The sequence below is a fragment of the Sapajus apella genome, unplaced genomic scaffold (assembly GCF_009761245.1).
Source record: "Sapajus apella isolate SASKATOON/1434 unplaced genomic scaffold, GSC_monkey_1.0 scaffold22, whole genome shotgun sequence".
Taxonomy (NCBI): Eukaryota; Metazoa; Chordata; class Mammalia; order Primates; family Cebidae; genus Sapajus; species Sapajus apella.
Window position 1 is genome coordinate 12,938,705 of NW_022436962.1, and position 24,413 is coordinate 12,963,117.

The 24,413-nt window shown below is 42.2% G+C and overlaps 2 protein-coding genes across 2 annotated transcripts in view; one reads left to right on the plus strand and one right to left on the minus strand.

Moving 5' to 3' along the window:
• Positions 1–24,413, minus strand: part of CUNH1orf74 (chromosome unknown C1orf74 homolog) — a 139,254-nt gene that overhangs the window by 34,785 nt on the left and 80,056 nt on the right. The window lies entirely within an intron of this gene.
• Positions 20,543–24,413, plus strand: part of HSD11B1 (hydroxysteroid 11-beta dehydrogenase 1) — a 33,133-nt gene continuing 29,262 nt past the window's right edge. Inside the window, exons 1-4 of the mRNA XM_032289112.1 lie at positions 20,543–20,777; positions 21,553–21,683; positions 22,483–22,594; positions 22,715–22,900. Coding sequence (XP_032145003.1) covers positions 20,690–20,777; positions 21,553–21,683; positions 22,483–22,594; positions 22,715–22,900 — 517 coding nt within the window. The 5' untranslated portion in view covers positions 20,543–20,689. The remainder of the gene's footprint in view (positions 20,778–21,552; positions 21,684–22,482; positions 22,595–22,714; positions 22,901–24,413) is intronic.

A 24,413-nucleotide genomic window follows, 5' to 3' on the forward strand; every position in this document is an offset into this window, starting at 1 on the left:
TATTTATTTATTTATTTATTTATTTATTTATTTTTTGAGACGGAGTTTCGCTCTTGTTACCCAGGCTGGAGTGCAATGGCGCGATCTCGGCTCACCGCAACCTCCGCCTCCTGGGTTCAGGCAATTCTCCTGCCTCAGCCTCCTGAGTAGCTGGGATTACAGGCACGCGCCACCATGCCCAGCTAATTATTTGTAGTTTTAGTAGAGACGGGGTTTCACCGTGTTGACCAGGATGGTCTCGATCTCTTGACCTCGTGATCCACCCGCCTCGGCCTCCCAAAGTGCTGGGATTACAGGCTTGAGCCACCGCGCCCGGCCTAAAAAATCTTTCTTTTAAAAGTACATAAGACAAAGATTAAAAATTGTAAACTAAATACAAATGAAAAGAGACTTCAAAAAACTTTCTTTCAAAGAGGATTCTGGAGTATACTCAACAGCTGAAATAAAAGAAACATTGTCTTTATTTTTTCCCATTAAAGGGCTCAAATATGAATTAGGGGATTTAATGAGAAAAAAGCAATTGAAATATGAAACTGACAGCTTAGAAAATATCCAATACAGAACTGGACATTTTCAGAGAGCTCTAGAAAGTAAATAATCTAGAAATCAATAGAACATATCGTTTTCTACATAAAACAACTTGCCCTGAAATAAAAACAAGACAAAAAGTCTTGTATTTTCTAAGAATTGGGAATATATAGAGAGGGATACTTGTAGATATTGCAAGCAAAAGGGTCATTCAAAGAACCAGTGTTCCACATTGGCTAAGTAACAGAAGGATGACTATCCAAAATCTGTCCATTGGTTCTTCTTTAAAGGAGACATTCACACCCAACAATTACAGTCCTTCCTCTGAGCTTGTGTCCCCAAGTCTCAGAGGGGCCAGTGCACAACCATGTCACTATACTCTCCACCAGGGCAAAGCTACATCTAGTATGGCTTACCACCCTACCCCTGGCCTCTAGCCCAGTGCCTAGCACAAGATAGGTGCTTACTGAATATTTGTTGAACAAATGAAGAAATAGAGGAAGAAAGTACATTTTTGTCTCGATACACTGTAGTCCCTTCCTTAGTCCAGAAATCACAAACCTCTGAACTGGGATGTGACTCTGTCATTAATTGGTGAGAATCATGGTAGAATTATTGTCCCTACTGGAGTCTCTTTCCCTTATAGACCCCAATGCAGATTCCTGTCATTCCTTTACCATCTACTCCACCGTCAGCTGATGCAATCACTAAAATGGTTTATAAGTCACATATATGATCCCTAAGGAGTTTATAATTGAGAAACATGTAGACATGCAGCCCTCTCAGAGTGCACTGGATCACTAGAGACTCTCCTGGTAAAAAAGGAAAATCTGCCCAAACCCAGTTTGTTTCAGTAACTTCCTCCGAAACAAACCTGAGAGTGAGCCCCTGCTAAGGGTGGGACGGGGTCTCTATGTGGTATGCCTCTCCCATGTTAAGAGCTAACAACAGTAATGGATAAGTGTCCAGGGCAACCAAGACCACTTCCAAGCATTCCCGTCTTAGGCTGCCTCGAGGGCTCCTTGTCCTTTGGTGAGTACTGATTGATGCCTGATGCCCACGACTGGCCCATTCTGGCTTCTCTTTGGGGCTGTCTCTGCAGGTGCCTCCTGGCTGCCAGCTCGGTCCTAGCATAAGGGCCTTCTGCCTTGGCCTGAGTTTCACCTTCTTGTATCAGGTGGCAGACCAGCTGGTTTCAGTCCCAAATCAGGTCTTCTGACTCCTCCCAGAAACCAACCAACTTCTGAGCAGGAAATCCTGCCCCTCCCCAAAGAGTAGGAAACCGCAAAGGAAGGGAGAGACGAAACAGAAGGAAAGGCAGAGGAGGAGGGAGAGAGAGAGGAGAAGCCAAGGGAAAAAAGAACATCAATAAAAAGAAGTCAAATTTGTTCGACATCTTGAGGTAAGACTTTAAAATCACATTATATATCATCGTACCACCATTTGTGTCAGGACCTAGCACATAGTAGGTCCTCAAAAAAAACTACTATTGAAATAATTAATCTATTGCAATGAACAGGAGGGCTGGGCTAAACAGAAATTACAATGTGAAATTCTGGTCAAAAAAAAAAAAAAACCAAGAAGAAATGCCTGATGCACTTTCAAACGTGTAGGAGGGACGATATGATCAGATGCAGATGGAACCAGAAGTCTGTTACCGGCACTGACAGCATTCTGATCATTTTGGGACAGAAAGTCAGGTTGGAATAAAAAGGTTGCAAAGATAGTATGAAAATGTCTGCATGCTCTTTTGGCATTACAGAAAAACTGCAAGAATTATAGAAAGGTTGTAAGCAGTTTTTAAAATCAGCTTTAAATCAATGATAGAGCACAAACGCTACGCTATGTCCTGGGAAATGCTAAACGTGATGATATCTGTGTGTTGCATCCAAACATCAGCTAGTGTAATGTTACTAACATTTAGATCTAGAGTGTTGAAAGAGGCTCATTTTATTTCCAGAAGTCTTGTTCAGTGGACCAAGGGAGGCCTAAATGGGTCAATCAAAATTCTTCATGTGCTATTCATCTATCCCTTAGTCCCAGTCTGGCTGGGCTGCTCAGAATACTGACCCTCTGAGCCCTAAAAGGGCCTCTTCAGAGAAAATCCCAACACTTGTTTCAGGTCAGAGAACTAGAGAAACCTGATGGGAAAGGGAAATACCATTCCCCACCCTCACCATTTATTCAAACCTTCGCTTGCCATCAATAGATGGTATCATCCAGAGGGTTGTGGTTTAGTGATCCAGTCACTTTGAGAGATTAAAATAGCAAGATGCTTGCTTCAGAAAACATCTGCAGACAATGATGATGTGTTTTCACAACAGTTGGCCTTTAAGAGTCCTATCCTCCGACTTTTCCAACAGAACTTACTAGTATCATGGGGACACACTTGAAGTGTTTCCTTCAGTGCTACTATTTGTCTTTGGAGTTTGTGTGAGTTCATCAGAATGAGAAGCTGAAAGGAGGGTGGGAAAGGTAAGGAGAGATGAAATGGTCTCATTTCTGCTTGCTTGCCAAGGTTTGAAAGGAACTGCTTCCCTGTCATTAGGATGATATGAAAATAAAATCTGAAAATCCTAGCTCTTTCTTTATACTAATTTCAGTACAGCTAAAAGTTCCCTGTCCAATTTCTGAGCTAGAACTAATCTTAAAGGTAATCTAATGTAATTCGCCTTGTTTGCCAGGTGAGGGAATTGAAGCCAAAACAAGGGAAGGGCCTTACCCAAAGTCACATGTATGTCAGTGATGGGAAGAAGACGAGCTCAGTTCTCCCAGAGTCCCACCCAGGAGCCCTGTAAGAAATCATGAAAACTTTACAGGAAGGCACCCCAGATGTCTGAGAGTTCATAAACACCACATCTGCTGACTAAATACAACATTCAGTTAAAAGATGCTCAAGTAATCTTCCCCTGGCAGAAACAGAAAGAAGAAAAAGATTTCCCCAATAGTTCAGTTTTTCCAGAATCTGTTTTATAACTGTTAGGAGACTAGGGAGGAGAAAGATTTAAGGCACATTTGTCATGCGAGAGCTAGAATATTTTACATTCCTACCATTGGATCAGCATTTTACATGTCTCATTTCTTTATGTAATCTTCATATTATCCTCGTTTTACAAATAACATTGTTTAAAGTTTGCTCAAATTCACAGGGGGAATAAGATATTATGACTTCTGGATCTCTTGTTGGTAGGCCCAGGATCAGGCTCTGGACAGACATGGCTAGCTCAGTGCCTGCTACAGTCTTACTCAGACTTCTCCCCAACGCAGACCCTTGCTCTAGCCATTCAGGCCACCTGAGTTTCCTCTGAAATGCCATGCCATTTCTAGACTTCTTGCCTGAATACATGAAGTTCTCTCTGCTTGGAATGCCTTTCCCCAGCATCCTCATCTCCATAACTTGTACTTAGTCTTCAAAACTGAGCTCCAGGACCACCTCCCAGAGCCCTTTCCTGCTGCCATGGCCTGTCCCTTCTGTACTTCCATAGGACTTTATGCACATTACTATTATAGTATACATCATGCTACAGTGAGCTGTCATTTACTTGCCTACTTTCCTTGTACTTGACTTCAATCTCTTTGAAAGCAGAAACCACATCTTACTGAGCATTTGTATTTCCAGCACCTCACACAATTCCAGAGATGTATTAGTGTTCAACAAATATGTTAAAATGGATGAACAAATGAAATATTTCCCCTCATTTTCTTCCAATAAAATCATGCAATAAAAAGTTTTCTTTTGGACCAGGTGCCCTGGCTCATGCCTATAATCCTAGCACTTTGGGAGGCTGAAGCAGGTGGATCATGAGGTCAGGAGTTCGAGACCAGCCTGGCTAATATGATGAAACCCTGTCTCTAGCAAAAATACAAAAAAACTAGCCAGGCGTGGTGGTGCACCTGTAGTTCCAGCTACTCAGGAGGCTAAGGCAGAATAATTGCTTGAACCCAGGAGGCGGAGGTTGTAGTGAGCCGAGATTGCACCATTGTACTCCAGCCTGGGCAACAGAGGGAGGGAAGACTCTGTCTCAAAAAAAAAAAAAAAGAAAGAAAGAAAGAAAGAAAAGTCTTGTTTCCATGCTCTTGACTCTTCGGTAACTTGAGGGTAAATAGATGATATCACTATCATAAGCTTCCTCTCCTTTTGAGCCTGACAGGCCACTCAAAAAATAGCTATCTAGTGTTAAACTTAGCACTCTGAACAGATATTAATTTCTGTATCCTGACAAAAGGCTTTGATGCCAGTAGAAGAATTTACATGCCATAAGCCACAAGGATAAGAAGAGTGGGAACACGGGAACAACAGAGATAACAATGGCTAAGGAGTGTCAACAGTCTTGGAAGATGGAAAGTGGATGGATGAGTGATAAGTGACTTAGCAAACCCAAGACTGCGAAGTCTGAGTGCTCATGATGGGAAGCCTCAGGAGTTGGAGGAATAGGTCGGGGTAAAAGTAGGATAAGACCCTTAGCCTCTACAGCTACTGCAGCTGGAGAAGGAAAGTTTATTTTCAGGAGAAACTTAGCGAAGACACACCAGGCTCAGGGATATCAGACACAGCAGAGGGTGGGGTTAGGCATGGAGCTGGAAACAGCAAGATTAGAGAAAGACTCCATACTGAAAGATGAGATTCCCCAGCCCATTTTACTGGCTCAGCTCCCAGAACACAAACAGTCTAGCTATACCCCTCTCCACCACCCTACCCCAGCTTACACTAGGCAGAAGAATTAAGGATTCCTCTCTGTAGAACCCAAACACTACAAACACTTGGTTCCCCCAGTGAAACCGCCAGGGGCCTTCTGGATTATCCTACAGTGATGTCCAAAATTAACAAGCCTTGCCCTCACACACAAAGCTTCCAACAGCCAAGGAAGAGACTACAAGGATCGCCAGGTGATACAGCTTGGATATTTGTCCCCTCCAAGTTGCATGCTGAGATTTAATCCCCAAGGTTAGAAGTGGGGCCTGGGGTGAGGTGTTTGAGTCGTGGGTGTGAATCCCTCATGAATGACTTGGTGCCATGCTCATAGTAATGAGTGAGTTCTCACTCTATGAGTTCCTGCAAGAACTGGTTGTTTAAAGAGACGGCCCCCTCCCACCCTTCTCTTGCCAGGTGATGCCTGCTCCTCTTAAACTTCTGCCATGAGTGGAAGAAGAGCCATGGTGCCAGATGCAGATGTCGGTACCATGCTTCTTCTGTAGGCCACAAAACCATAAGCCAAATAGACCCCTTTGCTTTAAAAACAACTCAGGCTCAGGGTTCCTTTACAGTAACACAAACAGACTAAGACACCAGGCATGGGACAAAAGCCTCTGACACTGAAGGCCTCAAGAGAGGAAATCCAGGAAGCAGAAGAAATAATTATCAATAACGGCCACAGCAACATCAATATCCCCCAGAGGTAAGGGAAGATAATTCATGAATTATGATCAAGAAGCCAATTTTTGGCTGAAAATAAACTTTCCTTCTCCAGTAGTGGCTCATACCTGTAATCCCAGCAGTTTGGGAGGTTGAAGTAGGAGGATCACCGGAGCCCCGGAGCTCAAGACCAGCCAGGGCACCATAGAGAGACCCCAGTCTCTACAAATAAAAAATTAGCAGACTGTAGTGGCGCATGCCCAGCTACTCAGAAGGCTGACATGGGAGAATTGCTTGAGCACAGGAGGTTAAGACTGCAGTGAGCTGTGATGGTGCCACTGCACTCTAGCCTGGGCCACAGAGTGAGGCCCTGTCTCAAAAAATAATAATAATTAAAATAAAATAAAGAGCCAATTTTTAATTACAGAAAAGAAAAACAGGGCTGTTTAAACAAAAATAAAACTGGACATTTAACAATTAAAATGAAAGGCCAGTTGAGGTGGCTCACACATCCCAGCAATTTGGGAGGCCGAGGTGGTGATTACCTGAGGTCAGGAGTTCAAGGCCAGTCTGGCCAACATGGTGAAACCCTGTCTCTACTAAAAATACAAAAATTAGCCAGGCATGGTGGCGTGTGCCTATAATCCCAGCTACTCTGGAGGCTGAGGCAGGAGAACCACTTGAACCGGAAAGGTGGAGGTCGCAGGGAGCTGAGATCGCGCCATCGCACTCCAGCCTGAGCAACAAGACTGAAATTCTGTCTCAAAAAATAAATTAATTAAAATTAAGCATTGGAAGATAAAATTGGGGAAATATCCCATAAAATAGGACAAAAGGGAAAGAGATTTAAAAAATAAGACATAGAAATATAAGAAACTTAAAAGATCAGCTCAGAAGCTCTGACATCTTCTATTAAGAAGTCCAAAAAGAAAGCACAGAGAAAATGAAAGAGAATAATCAAAAAAAAATTCTCCAAAATTTACCAAAATGCAAGATTTGAATTTCCACATTCAGTGGATGCAGTGGGTGCCCAACACAATGAACAACAAAAAAACAAAACAAAACAAAAAAAACTTATCAAAGCATATTATTGGAAATGTTAGAACCTCAGGAATAAAAGGATCCCAAAAGGTCTAGAGAAAGACAAATAGTTCACAAACCAAGGGTTAGAAATCTGAACAGTAATTGGACCTCTCAGTATCAACACTGGATCTAGAAACTGAAAGGCAAGTCAGGAACATCTTCCAATCCTGAGAGAAAACAATGTCTAATCTAGAAATCCTTACCCAGCCAAAAGCAATCAAGGACAGGGTAATACAAGGACAAGCAGACAGGGCTGACCAGAACTCTCACACTGTCCTTTATTTGGCTGGGGTCTGATGGATTAATGCCCTCTTAAAGATGTTAAAAATGTGAAACATCGCTCCTGCATACAAGGTCTCAAAACATTTCCGTACCATACGTGAGGAAGTAAATCAAGAAAGAGAAAACAGGAGTTCCCAGGTAATGGCAAAGGAATGTCCCCAGATTTAGGGGACGGGGGGACTAAGGTCTTCAGTAAAATGTCTCCAAGGAAAAAATAAAGGAATTCATAGATTACCCAATTAATTTGACCTATTTATTTGAATTTTATGGCTCTTGTCAGAGGGTTTGAAGGTCATGTACAACTAAAAAAGCAAACAAATAAAAATGAAGTTATTATTAACTCCCAGGAAGTCGATAAAGACTAGAATAAAAGAAATGCAATCATAGTGCACTATATTGTTCAGCTGTAAACAATCATAATACAAACACTGACTTGATTTAATTAAAATTGTGATATTATAATATTAGGAATCTAGAAAAAAGGGAATGGGTGTTTGTGTTGTAAAAAAGGAAAATCCCAATATTCCTAAGAAATGAACAAATAATTTCTAAAATTGCAAAATCAAGAAATAGCAGTAAAAGTACATTGTTTACAAATGTGAAGCTGGCTTTCAGGAGGAAATAAATTAAGATTTTAAAATGATTGTCCCTCAGTGGGACCAAGGCTGAGAAAGGGAAGAGCAAGGATTGCTGTCACTCGTTGTAAACCTTTTGTACCAGGTGACTTTTTAAACCTTTCTCATGTATTATATTAATAAATGTAAAAACTAGTTTTCTTAAAAAAAAAAAAAAAGAAAGGAAATGGCTTAGTCATAACACAGCAGTCTCCCAGGGATTACATTCTACCTACCAGTCAGCATGTTGATGTCTGAAGCTATTAAATTAAGCCCCTAACAAGCTAAAGTTAAAAGTATTTACCTAATTACCCAAAGAAGTTTGGGCTGGTGTGTCTACAGGTTACTTTAGAATCACCTGGGGACTTTCAAAGAAAACCAGAGTTAGAGAGTAAAGTGGTAAAAACAGGCTTTATTCAGGACTATTGCAATGGGAGAAAAGACCTCAGTCTAGAACGGTGCTCAATTCCAAATACATCAGGGGCAAGTGAGTGAGAACATACACTCAAAGAGCAGGATGGTGATTGGTGGATGGAAAATTACTAAGAGGAAACATCAGGGTGGGGTAAGGAGGGTTCTGGCTGAACTGAAACAGGATACTTCCTGAAGACAGGCCAGTGTGGCCAGGCGCCCCTGGGGGGTGATGGCAATGAAAAAACCGATTAGATATCAAGGAGTCAGGTATTAAAATGGTGGTGTGTGTGTGTGTGGTGGGGGGTTCTTGCTAAACTGACTTAGCAGAATTCTTTGTAAAACTGGATTTTACAAAGAAGTGCCCAGAGGGGCCTGGAAGGTTCAGGAGCCTGACTGAAGTTTGGCCAAAAATAATATTTATCAGGAGCTATGTAAAAAATACATATTCCTGGGTCCCATCCTTAATAAGCCAGACTCAACAGGACTTGGTGGGGTCTAAGGATCTGCCGTTAGTTCCCCCAGATGATTCACTGAGGTTTGGGAATCACTGCACTAGAGTAGAAATCAGGAGTGTATGTTAGAAGGAGCAAGGGAAGCAGGGTCCATGCATTTTATGTGTCTGTAACTATTTCTGTGTACATGTCAGTGTATTACGAGTCTTTCTTTCTCCTTCCCTCCCTCTTTCATTCTCTTTAATTTTCAATTAACCCATAAATCTCTCTGGACTGCTGACAAGATTGGCAGAAATAAAGTCCCTATCTGAGCTCTCTCTCCCAATCCTGCGGCTCCCTCTGCTGGCAGAAGCATGTTAAAATTCTTAGCATCGTAAATCTAGAAATTCCCGTTGGGTTCCCTGTTAGGTCATTTTTCAGGGCTGTTTCCAAATCCTCAAACTTCATGAATCCTCCCATCAGACATAAAATACAAAATGAAGCCTGGGAAAACTTTCTTTCCTTAAATTTGTGAATATATGAAGATTAGGAGGGAGCAGGATAAGGCAGAAATGAAAATGAAAGGTACATGCTATGGTCAAGACTGAGGAAGAGGAGGCACTTGAGAATTTAAGTCCCCTCCTTCTTCTTCCTGGCCCTTCTCCAGGAGATATGGATAGATAAGGAAGCTACATTTAGCTGCTTTCCAAAAATGGAAAGAAGGAAACAAGTTAAACTAAAAAGCCCACTGAATTTGGAAGTAGAAGGCAAGGATTCAATATCCACCCTTCCGCTACTTCCTCGATTCTCAAAAGCAGCGGTCTCCTTTTCCAGAGCCATGTGCTATATCATCTGGAGTGTGACTCCATAAACCATGTGCTTCCAGTAATTTTGTCTTTAGAATCTACTGGATCTTTCCCACAAACAAAAAGGATGCTCAGCGCAGCACAGTGTCTGGCACAAATGCTCAAAAACATTTGAATGAAAGCTTGACTCAATTCTATCCCCCAAATCAAAACCTTCTTTCAGATCTTCATGCTCCTCAAGTGCCTCAAAATTATGGCCCAAAAAACATTGCATTCCCTCAGGTACCTTCACTCTTTAACCCATAGCATTTCCACGTTAGCTCCTCTGGAACTCTCTGGAAAAGATCCCCAATGATTCCTTTATGCCAGACCCCCTGTGTTCCTGGCACTTCTCACACTCCTTGACTTCTCCCATCTCACTGAGACCTGTTCTGTTGGGTTCTGTGCTTTCAGTCCTCCTGCTCCCAGCTCACCTTTATTCTGCTTTGCTGGCCCTCCTCTTCTGCCCACCCCTCAAATATGAGCGTAAGATTTCCCTCTTAGCCTTCATTCTCTCCCTGGTGGCCTCATCTACTCCTATGGTTTCAACATTAACTTCCATGATTTAAATCTCCCAAATCTATGTCTCTAACCTGGACCTTTCTCCTGAGTTCCAAATACCTACCAGACATCTGTATCTGGATATATCAGAATCAGTTCATCCATTAAACACTCAAAAAATGTTTACTCAGCACCTACCCTGTTCCAAGCACTGTGCTAACACTGGAGATGCAGGGGCGAGCAATATGGAGACGGTCTCTGCCCTCCCTGAACTGTCTAATGGGAAAGGCAGACAGTGAACAGACAGGAGTAAAAGGCGGTACGTGCAATGATTAGAGAAGTGTCTAGGGTTCAGAGAGTACCTTGCCTGGTCCCCAGCATTCCCTGAAGGTGTGACTTTGAACAGCTACAGTACCTGAATGGTAAGAAGGAGTTGGGGCAAGGGAAGGTTCCTGGGAAAGAATTTCCAAAATTATGAAGAACTTGTAAAACTATAATAGGGAGTTTCGACTTTATCCTAAAGATAATAGGGAGCTACTCAATCTTCTGAAGGAGAGAAAGATCAGTTGTGGCGTGAAGAACTGTATGGATTAGAGCCCACGGGGAACTTCATAGTACTGGGATGTTCATGTCTTAAGTTGGATGGTGAGCCATGAGGATTCTGTTTCATACTTATGCTTTATACATTTTTCTTTCCTATATTCTTTTGTGAATACCAAATATTTCACAAGCTTGTTTTAAAAATTAATGGATTGAGGAAGATGAGATGGGCAGAGAAATGTGAGGAGCTCACCGAAGCAAAAAACAGTGGTGGGCTGAGTTAGGAATAATGATATGGTCTGGTTCTGTGTCTCCACCCAAATCTCATCGAAAGTTGTAAAGCCTGGGTGTTGAGGAGGGAAGGACCTGGTGGGAGGTGATTAGATTATGGGGTTTCTCCATAACCCTAACTGTTCTCATGATAGTGAGTGAATGCTCATGAGATCTGATGCTTTAAAAGTGTTTGGCAGTTCCCCCCTTGCTCTGTCTCTCTCCTGCCACCATGTAAGATGTGATTTGCTTCCCCTTCACCTTCTACCATGATTGTAAGTTTCCTGAAGACTCCCTGGACATGCAGAACTGTGAGCCAATTAAACTTCTTTACATACATATATAAATTACCCAGTCGTAGCTTTTTCTTTATAGCAGTGTAAAAATGGACTAACATAGATGGTCACAGAGGGTGAAGATTTGGAGATGGTTCTAGAGATACAGAGGAGGTAGAATCGACTGTACTTGGTGATAAACGGAATATGGAGAGGGAGGGGTAAAGAACTCCTAAGTTTCTGGATTACTAATTAGATGGATGGTGAAGCCATTGATTGAAATTGAGATCAATTGGAAATGATGAGGAAAAATAACAAAAATCCCTGGAGAACAGTTTGGCAGTTTCTCAAAAAGTTAAACATAAATTTATCTTATGACTCAGCAGTGCCACTCTTGGGTTTTTACTCAAAAGAAGTAAAAAGATATGTCCACCCCAAAATTTTCATGCCAATGTTCATTGCAGCACTGTCCATAATAGCCAAAAAGGGGAAAATTCCAAAGGTTTGTGAACTGGCAAATGGATAGACAAAATATGGTATATCCATACAATGGAATATGATTTGGCAAAGACACATATTACAATATGAAAGAATCTCAAAAACACATTAAGTGAAAGAAGTCAGACAAAAGATCGCATGCTGTATAGTTCTACTAATACAAAATGTCCAGGTTAGACAAGTCTATATGTGGAAATTAGATTACTGGTTGCCTGAGGGTGGGGGTAGAAACAGGGAGTGACTGTAAATGAGCATGAGAAATATTTCTGAGTCATGGAAATCTTCTAAAATTAGATTACAGTGATGATTTCTCAACTCTGCAAGTTTATTCAAAATCATTGAATTGTACACTTAAAATGAGATAATTTTCTAGTATATAAATTCTACTGCAATAAAGCTGCTAAAAAATAATCACGTCAGTTTCAGCATGATGAATTTCAGATGTTTAGGAGGCCCTCAGAAGGAGAGGATTTGGGTAAGCAGGTGGTTATACTACCTGAAGCTTAGAGAAAATACTGCACAGGAAATAAAGAATTTTAAGACTCATCAAAATAACGGTAGTAATTGTAACCATGAGAGAAAAGGAAATTATGCAGGGAAGACAGAGTGAAAAAAGAGACACAGAATCAAGGCAAACTCCAGCAATTCAAGGAATCCAGAAGAAAAGATACACCTGTAAACAAAATCGAGACGCAGTCAGGGAAGTAGGAAGGAAGCCTGGTGACTGTGAATTGACAGAAGCCACGGGAAGAAGATGTGTGGGTCCGAAAGAAGAAGTTAAAATGGCAAGTGATCCTTAATGAGAAGGATCAAAGAGAAAAAAAACCCTGGTAGAAAAATCCAGCTGGTTATGGGGGAGCTCAATAACATTGCTGGGCATAGCTCCAGGGGGCTGCAAGCCCTCAAGGTCAAGCCATACCCAGTGCATCCTGGCAGGGAGAATGAAGTGTTTATAGAGGGCGTGGGGCTGGATTGAAGAGCCGAAAGAGTGCAGAAGATTCACAGTTTTTTGCTTAACGCAATGAGGAGATACAAAGCACCAATGGATAGGCAGAGTTCTGGGGTGCGGATGAAGAGGCCACAGAGGGCAGAGGCTTCATGACTTGAGAACAAATAACCAGAGCTACAGACTCCAACAGTGGATACTCAAAGCCCTCAAAGATGTGCCTCTGCTTGCTTCTCCAGGCTTCTCACTGTGTAATCCCACCTTGTAAAATTCAGTTATTCAGCCATATGGAACTGTTCATAGTTTCCCAAACATGCCTTTCTCTTTCACACCTCTTTCTATTTTCCCACATAGCTTCCTATGCAAAGAATATTCCACAAACTAGCCCTCCCCTCTCCCCACACACTCCTGAACCCAACTCAATGCTCACTCTTATCATTCTTCATTTCCTGGAGCATTTCTGCTCAAATTTCAATAGGGATCAAGGTGAACCATTTCCTGGAAGCAGCTCCTGCTTGCCTGTCCCACATGTAGAATGGGCTACTCCCTTCCTTATGCCCCTACTACAGACTTCCATCAGTGCACTGGTAGCATCTTATACATTTCATTTATTTCCACTTCATCTTCTTCTAGCACATGGAGAGCATTTCACTGGTGTTTTTATTCATATTATCTGTTCGACAGTAAATACCTAACTAAATAAATGTTCACAGATGATTCTTCCACCCAGCTACCATGTGGTGCTAGAAGGAGAGGTTAAAGTGGCAAGTGATACTTAATGAGAAGGATCAAAAAGCGTGGGAGAAAAATCCAGCTGGTTATGGGGGAGCTCAATTACACTGCTGGGCACAGCTCAGCATGAAGAATAAGAGCGAGCATTGAGTTGGGTTCGAGAGTGTGTGAGGAGGGGGAGGGCTAGTTTGTAGAACATTCTTTGCTATGCTACTTAGGGTTTTTTGACTGTTTGTGGCCAGGCTGCTGGGCTCCATTTTGGTAAAGGTAGACCAGATGGCTATCAGTAGCCATGGGTCCAGAATGTTTTGTCCACACCTAAGACTATTTCTCAAGTTCTCCAAGCCCTATGCCACTTCTAAGCTTTTCAAATTAAATACAAGACACTCAGTTAAATCCAAATTTCAGATAAACAGTGAATGAATAACGGTTTTGTTTTTTATTTTTTTATTTTTTTTTTTTCGGAGACAGGGGTCTTGCTATGTTTCCCAGGCTGGTCTCAAAAACTCCTGGCCAAGTGACCCTCTCACCTTGGCCTCCACAGTGACTGGGATTACAGGCATGAGCCACCACACCTGGCTAGAATCCATGTTTTAGCATAAGTATGTTCTTTTCAAGACATTTCCCTTCAATAGTTTAGGTATATTTCTTTCAATAGTTTATCCCATCTTAATAGGTAGACAGCTTAGATAGAGGTTAGGTAGATTAGATGATTGATTGATTGATACAGACAGACAGACTGACAGACATCCTTAAAATAACTATTTGTCATGTATCTGAAGTTCAGATTTATCTGGGCATTTTTAATTTCTATTTGCTAAATTTGGCAACCCTGTGTCCCACCAGTGGGAAGTGACTTCCTTCTAACGCTGACATCCCTGGAACCTTGAGATGCGCACCTGGCTGAGGCTGTAGTGCCACCCTAGTGTGCTTCCTGAAAGTTGGGCTGACCAACCAAGAAAAAACACAAGATGGGCCAAAGCCCTGCGGTAGCCGTGCTGAAGTCAGTCCTCTCAGCTGTGCGGGCTCTCCCACTGCTTCCCGTGCTGCCAAGATTTCAACAAACCATCCACGGAATCACTTTGTTTAGTTATTACATAGCCCCCTATCTCTTCTATGCTCAGGTGTGAATCCACAGGAGCTAGGCAGAGGGAAAACCTGAAAAACTACAACATGCTTAGAACTGTCTACTTAGATCATGCCCTTAAAACATAAAGTCAACAGAAATTTTTTAATTACAAAAAGAATGGTTTGCATCTCCATCTCCACTGGGGGCAGGGATCAGACCATGCTCATGACCTCATGAGGGTCTCTTCTTTCCTAGAAGGCCCTTGGCTCACCCAGGCAAATGGATTCCAGGTATTCTACCCTATCAGTCCCCTACCATAAGCTATACATGCCAGGCAGGAATGGGACAGCACACAGAGAGCAATTTATCCCATGCCTACTTCATTCTCCCAGATCCAAGATGCCACTGTGTAAAAAATAGAATAAATCTGTCCACTGAGATTGACATGCAGAAGCATTGACAAATGAGAACTTTCCCCCGCGTTAGACATACAGAGGAGGGAGGAGAACAGGAGGAAGGGAAGGAGTCTGTTATTGGACAAAATTGCATGAAATGATAGTTATTTCTATAGCAGGGAAAAGATCTTGGCAGCTGTGAGCTCCTAAAATTAGACCTGTGGAACTGGGGTGAGAATAGAGGTAGTGGTGGCAAGAAAGGGAGACTTTTATGCATTCTTGTTTTAGTTCATTTTTACACTGCTCATAAAGACATACCAAAAACTGAGAACAAAAAGAGGTTTAATAGGATTACATTTCCACGTGGCTGAGGAGGCCTCAGAATCATGGCAGTAGGCAAAAGGCACTTCTTACATGCAGCAGCAAGAGAAAAATGAGGAAGAAGCAAAAGCGGAAACCCCTGATAAACCCATCAGATCATGAGAACAGCAGGGAAAGACTGGCCCTCATGATTCAATTGCCTCCCCGGGGTACCTCCCACAACATGCGGGAATTCCGGGAGATATAATTTAAGTTGAGAATTGGGTGGGGACACAGCCAAACCATATCATTCTTCCCCTGGCTCCTTCAAATCTCATGTCCTCACATTTCAAAACCAATCATGGTTTCCCAAAAGTCCCCCGAAGTCTTAACTCACTTCAGTATTAACCCAAAAGTCCACAGTCCAAAAGTCTCATCTGAGACAAGGCAAGTCCCTTCTACCTATGAGCCTGTAAAATCAAAAGCAAGGTAGCTACTTCCTTGATACAATGAGGGCACAGGTATTGGGTAAACACAGCTGTTCCAAATAAAAGAAACTGGCCAAAACAAAGGGATTACAGGGCCCATGCACATCTGAAATCCAGTGGGGCAGTCAAATTTTAAGGCTCCAAAATGATCTCCTTTGACTCCAGGTCTCACATCCAGGTCACACTGATGCAAAAGGTGGGTTCCCATGGTCTTGGCAGCTCTGCCCCCATGGCTTTGCATGGCACAGCCTCCCTCCTGGCTCCTTTCACGGGCTGGTATTGAGTGTCTCTGGCTTTCCAGGCACACAGCGCAAGCTCTTGGTAGATCTACCATTCTGGGGTCTGGAGGACATTGGCCTCACAGCTTCACTAGGCAGTGTCCCAGTAGGGACTCTGTGTGGGGGATCCGACCCCACATTTCCCTTCTGCACTGCCGTAGCAGAGGTTCTCCATGACAGCCCCACCCCTGCAGCAAACTTTTGCCTGGGTATCCAGGCATTTCCATACATCTTCTGAAATTTAGGCAGAGGCTCCCAAACCTCAGTTCCTGATTTCTGTGTGCCTACAGGCTCAACACCACGTGGAAGCTGCCAAGGCTTGGGGCTTCCACCCTCTGAAGCCACAGCTCAAGCTCTATGCTGGCTCCTTTCAGCCACAGCTGGAGCAGCTGAGACACAGGGTATCAAGTCCCTCGGCTGTGCACAAGTCCCTGGGCCCAGCCCACAAAACCACTTTTTCCTCCTGGGCCTCCAGGCCTGTGATGGGAGGGGCTGCTGTGAAGGTCTCTGACATGGCCTGGAGACATTTTCCCCATGGTTTTAGCGATTAACGTTAGGCTCCTGGCTATTTATGCAAATTTCTGCAGCTGACTTGAATTTCTCCTCAAAAACAAAATTTTTTTTTTTTTTACCTTATCAGGCTGCAGCTTTTCTGAACTTTTATGCTGTTTCCATCTTAAAACAGAATGCTTTTAACAGCACCCAAGTCACATTGTGAATGCTTTGCTACTTAGAAACATCTTTTGCCAGATACCCCAAATCATCTCTCTTAAGTTCGAAGTTCCACAAATCTCTAGGGCAGGTGCAAATGACACCAGTCTCTTTGCTAAAACATAACAAGAGACAAGTTCCCAACAAGCTCCTCATCTCCATATGAGACCACCTCAGCCTGGACCATATTGTTCATATCACTATCAGCACTTTCGTCAAAGCCATTCAACAAGCCTCTAGGAGGTTTCAAACTTTCTGACATTTTCCTGTCTTCTACTGAGCCCTCGAAACTCTTCCAACTTCTGCCTGTTACCCAGTTCCAGAGTCGCTTCCACATTTTCAGGTATCTTTTCAGCAACATCCCACTCTGCTGGTACCAATTTACTGTATTAGTTCATTTTAACCCTGCTGATAAAGACATACCAAAAACTGGGAACAAAGAGAGGTTTAATTAAACTTACAGTTCCACGTACCTGGGCAGGCATCAGAATCATGGCAGGAGGTGAAAGGCACTTCTTACACGGCAGTGGCAAGAGAAAAATGAGAAAGAAGCAAAAGCCGAAACCCCTGATAAACCTATCAGCTATAGCACAGGAAAGACCAGCCCCCATGATTCAATTACCTCCCACTGGGTCTCTCCCACAATAGATGGGAATTCTGGGAGATACAATTCAAGTTGAGATTTGGGTGAGGACATAGTCAAACCATATTATTTCTCATATAATGCTAAGATCCTCTCCTGTTTCAATGTTGCAGCGTTAATTCTCCCAGGAAAGGCAGAACCTCTGAACACAGAGTGTTCTACTTTTTACTCTGAGGCTTGCCCACAGTCTCCCCAACAAGACTCATTTTCAAAAGAGATCACTTGCTTAACAAAGCTGCTAAACAATCACGAAAAGCATTACAGCTGCCACCTTCTAAATGACAGGTGTTTCTTCATGACCTACATTGTATGCCAAATGTAAAGGAATTCCCCTCTGGCTGCTCCTCCTCACATTTTTGCCATCTCCTATCAGTCTTCCCAGATCTGGCCCATTCCTCATAGTCCTGTTCTTGTTCATTCAGCCCCTATGTTGTTCTCACTTTGTTACTTGCACTTGATTCCATTTATTCCAGTGGGAATTATCAAATCAGAGAGAATTCTTGGCTGGGCTCTACTACTCACCTCCAGCATTGAGGAGCCCATTCTGTGCAGGTGTTTGAAAACTGCCAGGTATCTGCCGAAAGTCTGCTCTAGAACGTAAATGGTCAGTGCATTACAAAGGAGAGGCACCAGGAGTGGCGTGAACAGGTAGCTCGCTTGCTGTGGTACTTTAATTTGATCAGGGAATACTTGACTTGAAACAAATGCCACCTGAAACAGTTGTATTTAATTTTGTCTTAACTATGTTTTAAAACTCTGTTGAGAACCCCAGAAAGATTTGGGGGATGGGATTGATCTGTTCTCATCAGAATGCTGAATCCCAGTGATTTCCCCAAATTAAACTAGGCTCTAGGAAGACAGCAATTTTCTCATTGCTGCAGTATCTCAGAAACACTGAAACAGCAAGTTTATTGAATGCCTATTTTGGAGCAAGGCTAGTGGGAAATGGAAAGAGATGAAGATGAAAAAGACATAATCCATGTCCTCCAGGAGTTTACAAGCTAATGAGAGAAACAGCCATGTAAATATGGACACAAAGTGGATTTGCTATTTATTATATAATATGGTCAGAGTGTGGTCCCCATGGGTCTCTGAGACTATCTTGAAGGGCCGACAGGTCGAAACTATTTTCATAATTATACTAAGATATTAATTGACTTTTCCAGAGGCTACAGGAGGTATGCTAATGCCACTGCCCTGACTGCTAATGGAATGTATGCTTATGTATTTTTGAGTTTTAGAAAAAAATCCTCAGTCTGAATTTCTAATGCATCAATTGATATAGCAATATCAATAGGTAAAACCTACACAGGCAAAAGTTCTTTGAGGTCCTTGGAAATTATTAAGAGCATACAAGGGTCTGGAGAGCAAAAATTTGAGAACTGCTGAGATTTAACGTATCATCTACCATTACACAGTGTCCTTGTTTCTCAGCAATGCATTTTATGCAGCAATTATTTTATCTAATCCCATGAAAATCACTTTATTGGATGCTTTTGCCATATCCTTATTTTCTAGCATCATAGCTATTAGGTCATCTAATTATTAATCTGTTTGTGTCTTTGGGTTTAAATGTGTCTTTTGAGGCCACACAATGTTGGACTTCATTTTTTAATGGAGCCAACAATCAGCAATTGTTAATGCATTTGCTTTGTGTTCTATTACTCTGCAGTTTATCTTACTCATTGTTATTTTTGCTTTCTTTAAATTTATGTTTTCTTAATGGACTTTAAATATTCTTTCTTTTTTATGTCAGACAATAAACATCCCTGGTCTGCTCATCTTTCTATTCAGCATCATCATATTTCAAAGTAACTTTTCATTGTTTTATATAATTTTTACTATTCATAGTATAGGATTAAGAAAATAAACCTTATCTGGGTTTTGGCTGGCACTTCTTTTCTTCTAGGGATGAAAATGGAGTCTAGTCTGCAATATATCTTGGTATCATAAATATCTTTGTAAAATTATACAAATGTATCTTACAGTTCTAAAGGCATGCAGCCTAATTTTTACTGGAATTTTATCTTCTTTCTCTTTTTGTCCTTCACAGATCTCAAGCTCTATCCAGCCCTCAACTGCTCTCAAATCTCCATTATTTTTCACAAGTGACCCTCACAGCTGTGGTCGTTTGTTGACTAATTGTTTCATCTCCTCTGGGTCTTAAATTATTTTCTCTTACTCTAAAGTGAAAATTTGATGAGTGTTTCCAGATACTGCACTTGGAATCATAACTTAATTTCCCTTAATCTTGTGTAAATTCTGTCCCCCCTACTCCCAACTCCTGTCCCTTCAAAGGGAGATACTTATTATCACATTTAAATTTTTTTCCCTGCTCTATTGATAACTTACAGAACTCAGGATTGCATTGTGATGGGGTAATTTCCTTGATGATTGGTTGGTTTTGAATTGAAGAACTTAACAATGATACCTCTTAAATTATTTATTTGAGGATTGTTCCTTAATGAATTTGTGCTATGGACATACTGAGGTGGTTATTTTTATATTTCCCTGATAATAAATTCTAAATTGCTAGAGGTTTCTCACCACCCTGGTCCTTTTACTATTACTAGATCTATTTTTAGCTGGGATGTGGGCATCCCCATCTAGTTTCACTTCCTAGTGCTAGTTTTTCTTTTTTTTTTTCTTGTACATCAGGTCGCCTCTCCCTAGCATCCTCTCCATGTTTCTTATTCCTCCACAGCATTTACAAGACCCAGTTTAATAGTTTAGTGCCCTTCTTATCACTCATTATTTCTTCTTTATTCTCCATTAAAGTAATAAGTGTACGATCCATTGCACTTGCCTTAGAGTCTTGAATCAGTCTTGGATTTCCCGCCATCTGGGTTCTGGCTGGCTTGCAATTTCTCCTTTGATGTTGTAATACGTTTTCATTGAACTTGAGTGTGGGGCTTATAGAGCTTGTTTGCTTTCATTATTTTCCCCCAAGATGTGCACACTTTTTTTCTTCAGCTTATTTTGCTGTTTTGTGCTGTTATTTTTAATTGCTTCCGACTGGGTGGGGGAGTGGGGGCACTGAGAGTGAGATTTGGCTTGAGTTTGGCTCTCTTTGCTCTTACTCGCATTTCCCCCCAGAAGCCCTACATGCACTCCTCTCTCTCTTTGACAAACCACTTTCGCCCTGGCGTAAACGGTATTAAGAGTAAGATGGACTCGAGTAGGGATGCTCAGGAATCCAGTCCTGTACAGTCATGAGCTTGGCCATCTGGAAGTCTCCTCTTGCTCAATGAAATGGAGTAAACATTGTCCATTATGAAATCCACCACACAGGCTGCCAGGGACGAATGGGATCCCACCCAAAGCCAATCGCTGCTCTGACAGGGAAATTGGCTAGCACTGCCTGAGACTACTCCAGCCTCCCCCGTCCCTGATGTCACAATTCAGAGGCTGCTGCCTGCTTAGGAGGTTGTAGAAAGCTCTGTAGGTTCTCTCTGTGTGTCCTACAGGAGTCTTCAGGCCAGTTCCCTGTCAGATGGCTTTTATGAAAAAGCATCTCCTCCCCATTCTGGGGCTCTTCATGGCCTACTACTACTATTCTGCGTATGAGGAATTCAGACCAGGTAAGTACCCATGTGTCTCATTTTGGAGTAATAGGTTTAAGAAACACAGGGGTGCTTGAGTGTTCCTGAGGATCAAGATATGTTCTTGATCCTCAAAGTTGGTGAAAAAGAGGGAAACCTGAAGTGAGATGGTAATTTTGTGTCTTCCAGCTACAGGGTGTGGGCAGGGGGGGACTGTGTAGGGAGGGTAATCGTGTAGCCAAAATCTTGCCAAATAGTCCACGCTTTATTTGGCACCCTTAATGGGAAGCAATTTGAAATCTTCTACAAAAATGAGAGTAATACCCAAATTCACAACTCAGCCAGCTAATTGGGCTCTTTGAAGAGATTGATAAGTGAATGGAAAAAAAAAAAACAATTCTGGAGATGATGACTACATAGAAATGAGGGAAAATCCTTGGAATTTCTATGAACACATGTGTTTTGATTCCTTGTTAAATATTCTTTCAATTGAGCAAAATTGAAAGAGTCCAGAAATGTCTGGAACTCCAGCATGACTCTTCTGCCCTCATCCTATGATCTCTTGCCATGAAGATTTTTAGAAATGACAGCAGGGAGGCTTGGTTTAAGCAACCAGGGCAAACCCCCACTTCAGAGCATGTTTATGAAAGACCTGGCCTGTTCTTACAATGATTTACGCAGTTTGTAACAAACTGATCTGGGCTCATAACCTTTTAAGTTACAAATTGAGATAAGCCTGCCTATATCCAGGGAGGGAGAAGGAATTTTGCTGCCAACTTGGGTATGGTCCTCACTTCCTTTTGGGGTTCCCCAGAGATGCTCCAAGGAAAGAAAGTGATTGTCACAGGGGCCAGCAAAGGGATTGGAAGAGAAATAGCTTATCATCTGGCGAAGATGGGAGCCCATGTGGTGGTGACAGCGAGGTCAAAAGAAACCCTACAGAAGGTGAGGGTTCTATGCCCACAGATACATGCACCCGCCCATGCCTAGATGTGTTCTTATGTGTGCTCATATATACCCAGAAGCTAGCATATCTGCCCATCTATACACAGATGCAGATGCACACACACACACAAACACACACACCGTTAATTTTGCACTCTCATATATAGATTCAAACCCCAAAAAACCCACAGGAATATAAAAGTATACATTTAAGCATTCATTCATATGCGTGTGTGTGTGTGTGTGTGTGTGTGTGTGTGTGTGCAATCTGCCACAGAGTCCTTGAGCTATATATGCTCACAGACATGCCTAGTCACACATATTTACACATGGAACTACAGATACATAGAGATGTTTTCAGAAACTGAGATCCCAGTACCTGCTCATGAATACATATCCTCATACCCATGCAGACTCCCAGACACATGCCATCTCATGGACTCACAAACCCAAGGATGTACAAACATTCACAAACCTAGAGCTACCCACATAGTAACCAGCATCTATACTCATAAGTCTTTCAGAAATACCTATTCACAGAAGCCACAAGCATAAATCATGAACTTAAACCCCAGCACTGTGATGATTTATGTATTTAAACCCCACCATGTTCCAGAAAATATTTCAGACAGAGGATGATGATCACGAGGGTTATATTCAGCAGCACACAAACATACTTACCATTTCTTATCTAAACAGGGCTGTGAGCAATCTCTCATTTAAGACCCCCATTATGTCAGAGATTACCACCCCAAAGTCTACAGCTAAGATCAATGTCATTTCTGCTGTGTCACTGCAGGTGGTGTCGCACTGTCTGGAGCTTGGAGCAGCCTCAGCGCACTATATTGCTGGCACCATGGAAGACATGACCTTCGCAGAGCAATTTGTTGTCCAAGCAGGAAAGCTCATGGGTGAGGCTATTTCTCTTCCCTCCTCCTCTGAACTTTGCCCTCGGGATCACCAAAGAGCTTTTGGGAGAAGGGAAATGTTATCAACCCCAGATGATTTCTTAATATATCCATCTCTTGCAGGAGGACTAGACATGCTCATTCTCAACCACATCACCAACACTTCTTTGAATTTTTTTCATGATGACATTCACCATGTGCGCAAAAGCATGGAGGTCAACTTCCTCAGTTATGTGGTCCTGACTGTGGCTGCCTTGCCCATGCTGAAGCAGAGCAATGGAAGCATTGTTATCGTCTCCTCTGTGGCTGGTGAGTGGGAGAGGGACCAATGTGGAAGGTAGAAGCAAAAAAAAGAAAAATGCCAGGGATGATGGTAAGCTCTGAAGTAGATGTGAATTTTTATCAGTTTCCATGCAGAGAAGTAAGACAATACTAACCTGAAGTTGAAATGTTCATAGTAATATCAAGCAAAAGCTGATTAACAGATTACTCATATGCATGAACAGGCAGATATACTGATCAGAGACATGTAGGGGGTGATTTGTAGACTCAATGAGAGGCATGCATCCTGAATAAAGGAGACACTGTTACAAACTAGTGACACCATAAAAAAATAAGGGAATGGTCAAGGTAGTGGGCTACAAAATTCTTTTAAGGAACAGAGAAAAAGCAGTAGTTCAGAGTGCCTATTGTAAGCCTGAATTGTTTTCAACAAAGGGACTTGAGAGGCTGCTGGAGGTACTGCCTGTCTGGGTTCTAAGGGAGAGAACTAGTCACGATGGATAAAAGGAACTTTGTTTCTTCCATAACCAAAAGCCATAGGTTGGTGAAGTTATGTGATGTAAAGGTAGAACTGAGCAGTCAACTATTTTGACAACACACAGTTGTCTGATAAGTGGGCTAAGCCAAAGCTAAATAAAATGAACAACAAGAAAAAAAAAAGATGAAGCAACCTGCCTATACTGGGGGTAGTCTCCAAAATCTGAATGTGTTAACATGAAAAGACCAATTTAAATAACCAGCTGGGTAGAGAGGAAATGTGTCCAGAGAAATGTTCATGAAAAGATCTCTGTAGGATCAAGAGAGGTCCTTGGTGTTCTGGATGGTGGTAGTATCAGAAGCCATCACCAGTAAAAAGCCAGTGGGTTCACAGGCTGGGACATTTCTAGGCCCATTTTTACCATAGATCCAGAAGACAAGTTCCATACACCTTTATTGATTAGTCAGTTAGAAGGATGTGGCTGCAAAGTCCAAACACCAGGATCAAAATCAGCCATTTAAATAAAGTTCCTGGCAAAATAAAAACAAATAACCTAGAGGACTCGTAAACTGTTAAGCCCTTCACAAACATTCTTACTGAAACTAATAGCACCATCTGTGTTGTAAAGAGTTCTCGTCTCTGGCCCAGGCAAGGCCAGCATAGTGATTGGATAAAGGGGCCGTGTGACTGTGCTACCCACCAAACAGTGACTGATATGCATCCTGGTGCTTCCCAGACAACACAGACTCCCCACCCCTCCCCAGACACAGACTCTCTCTGGGCTGGAAGAAAGGGAGAGCTTCCAGATGCACACTGAGTGGGAGGGTGCTGAGCACATCCCCCATCCATCCCAGGGCATTGGCCAAAATCCTCACATCTGTCATGATGTAGGTGGCTTTAATGATTTCAGTTGATTAAATAATACATTCACTCTAGGCAAAGGATGTGTTTCACCTTTGAAGAATGTAACTTTCTAGAATGTACCCACAATCTAAATGTGCTCGGAAGCAGCAAGAATTACTGTTTGGGCCGGGCGCGGTGGCTCAGGCCTGTAATCCCAGC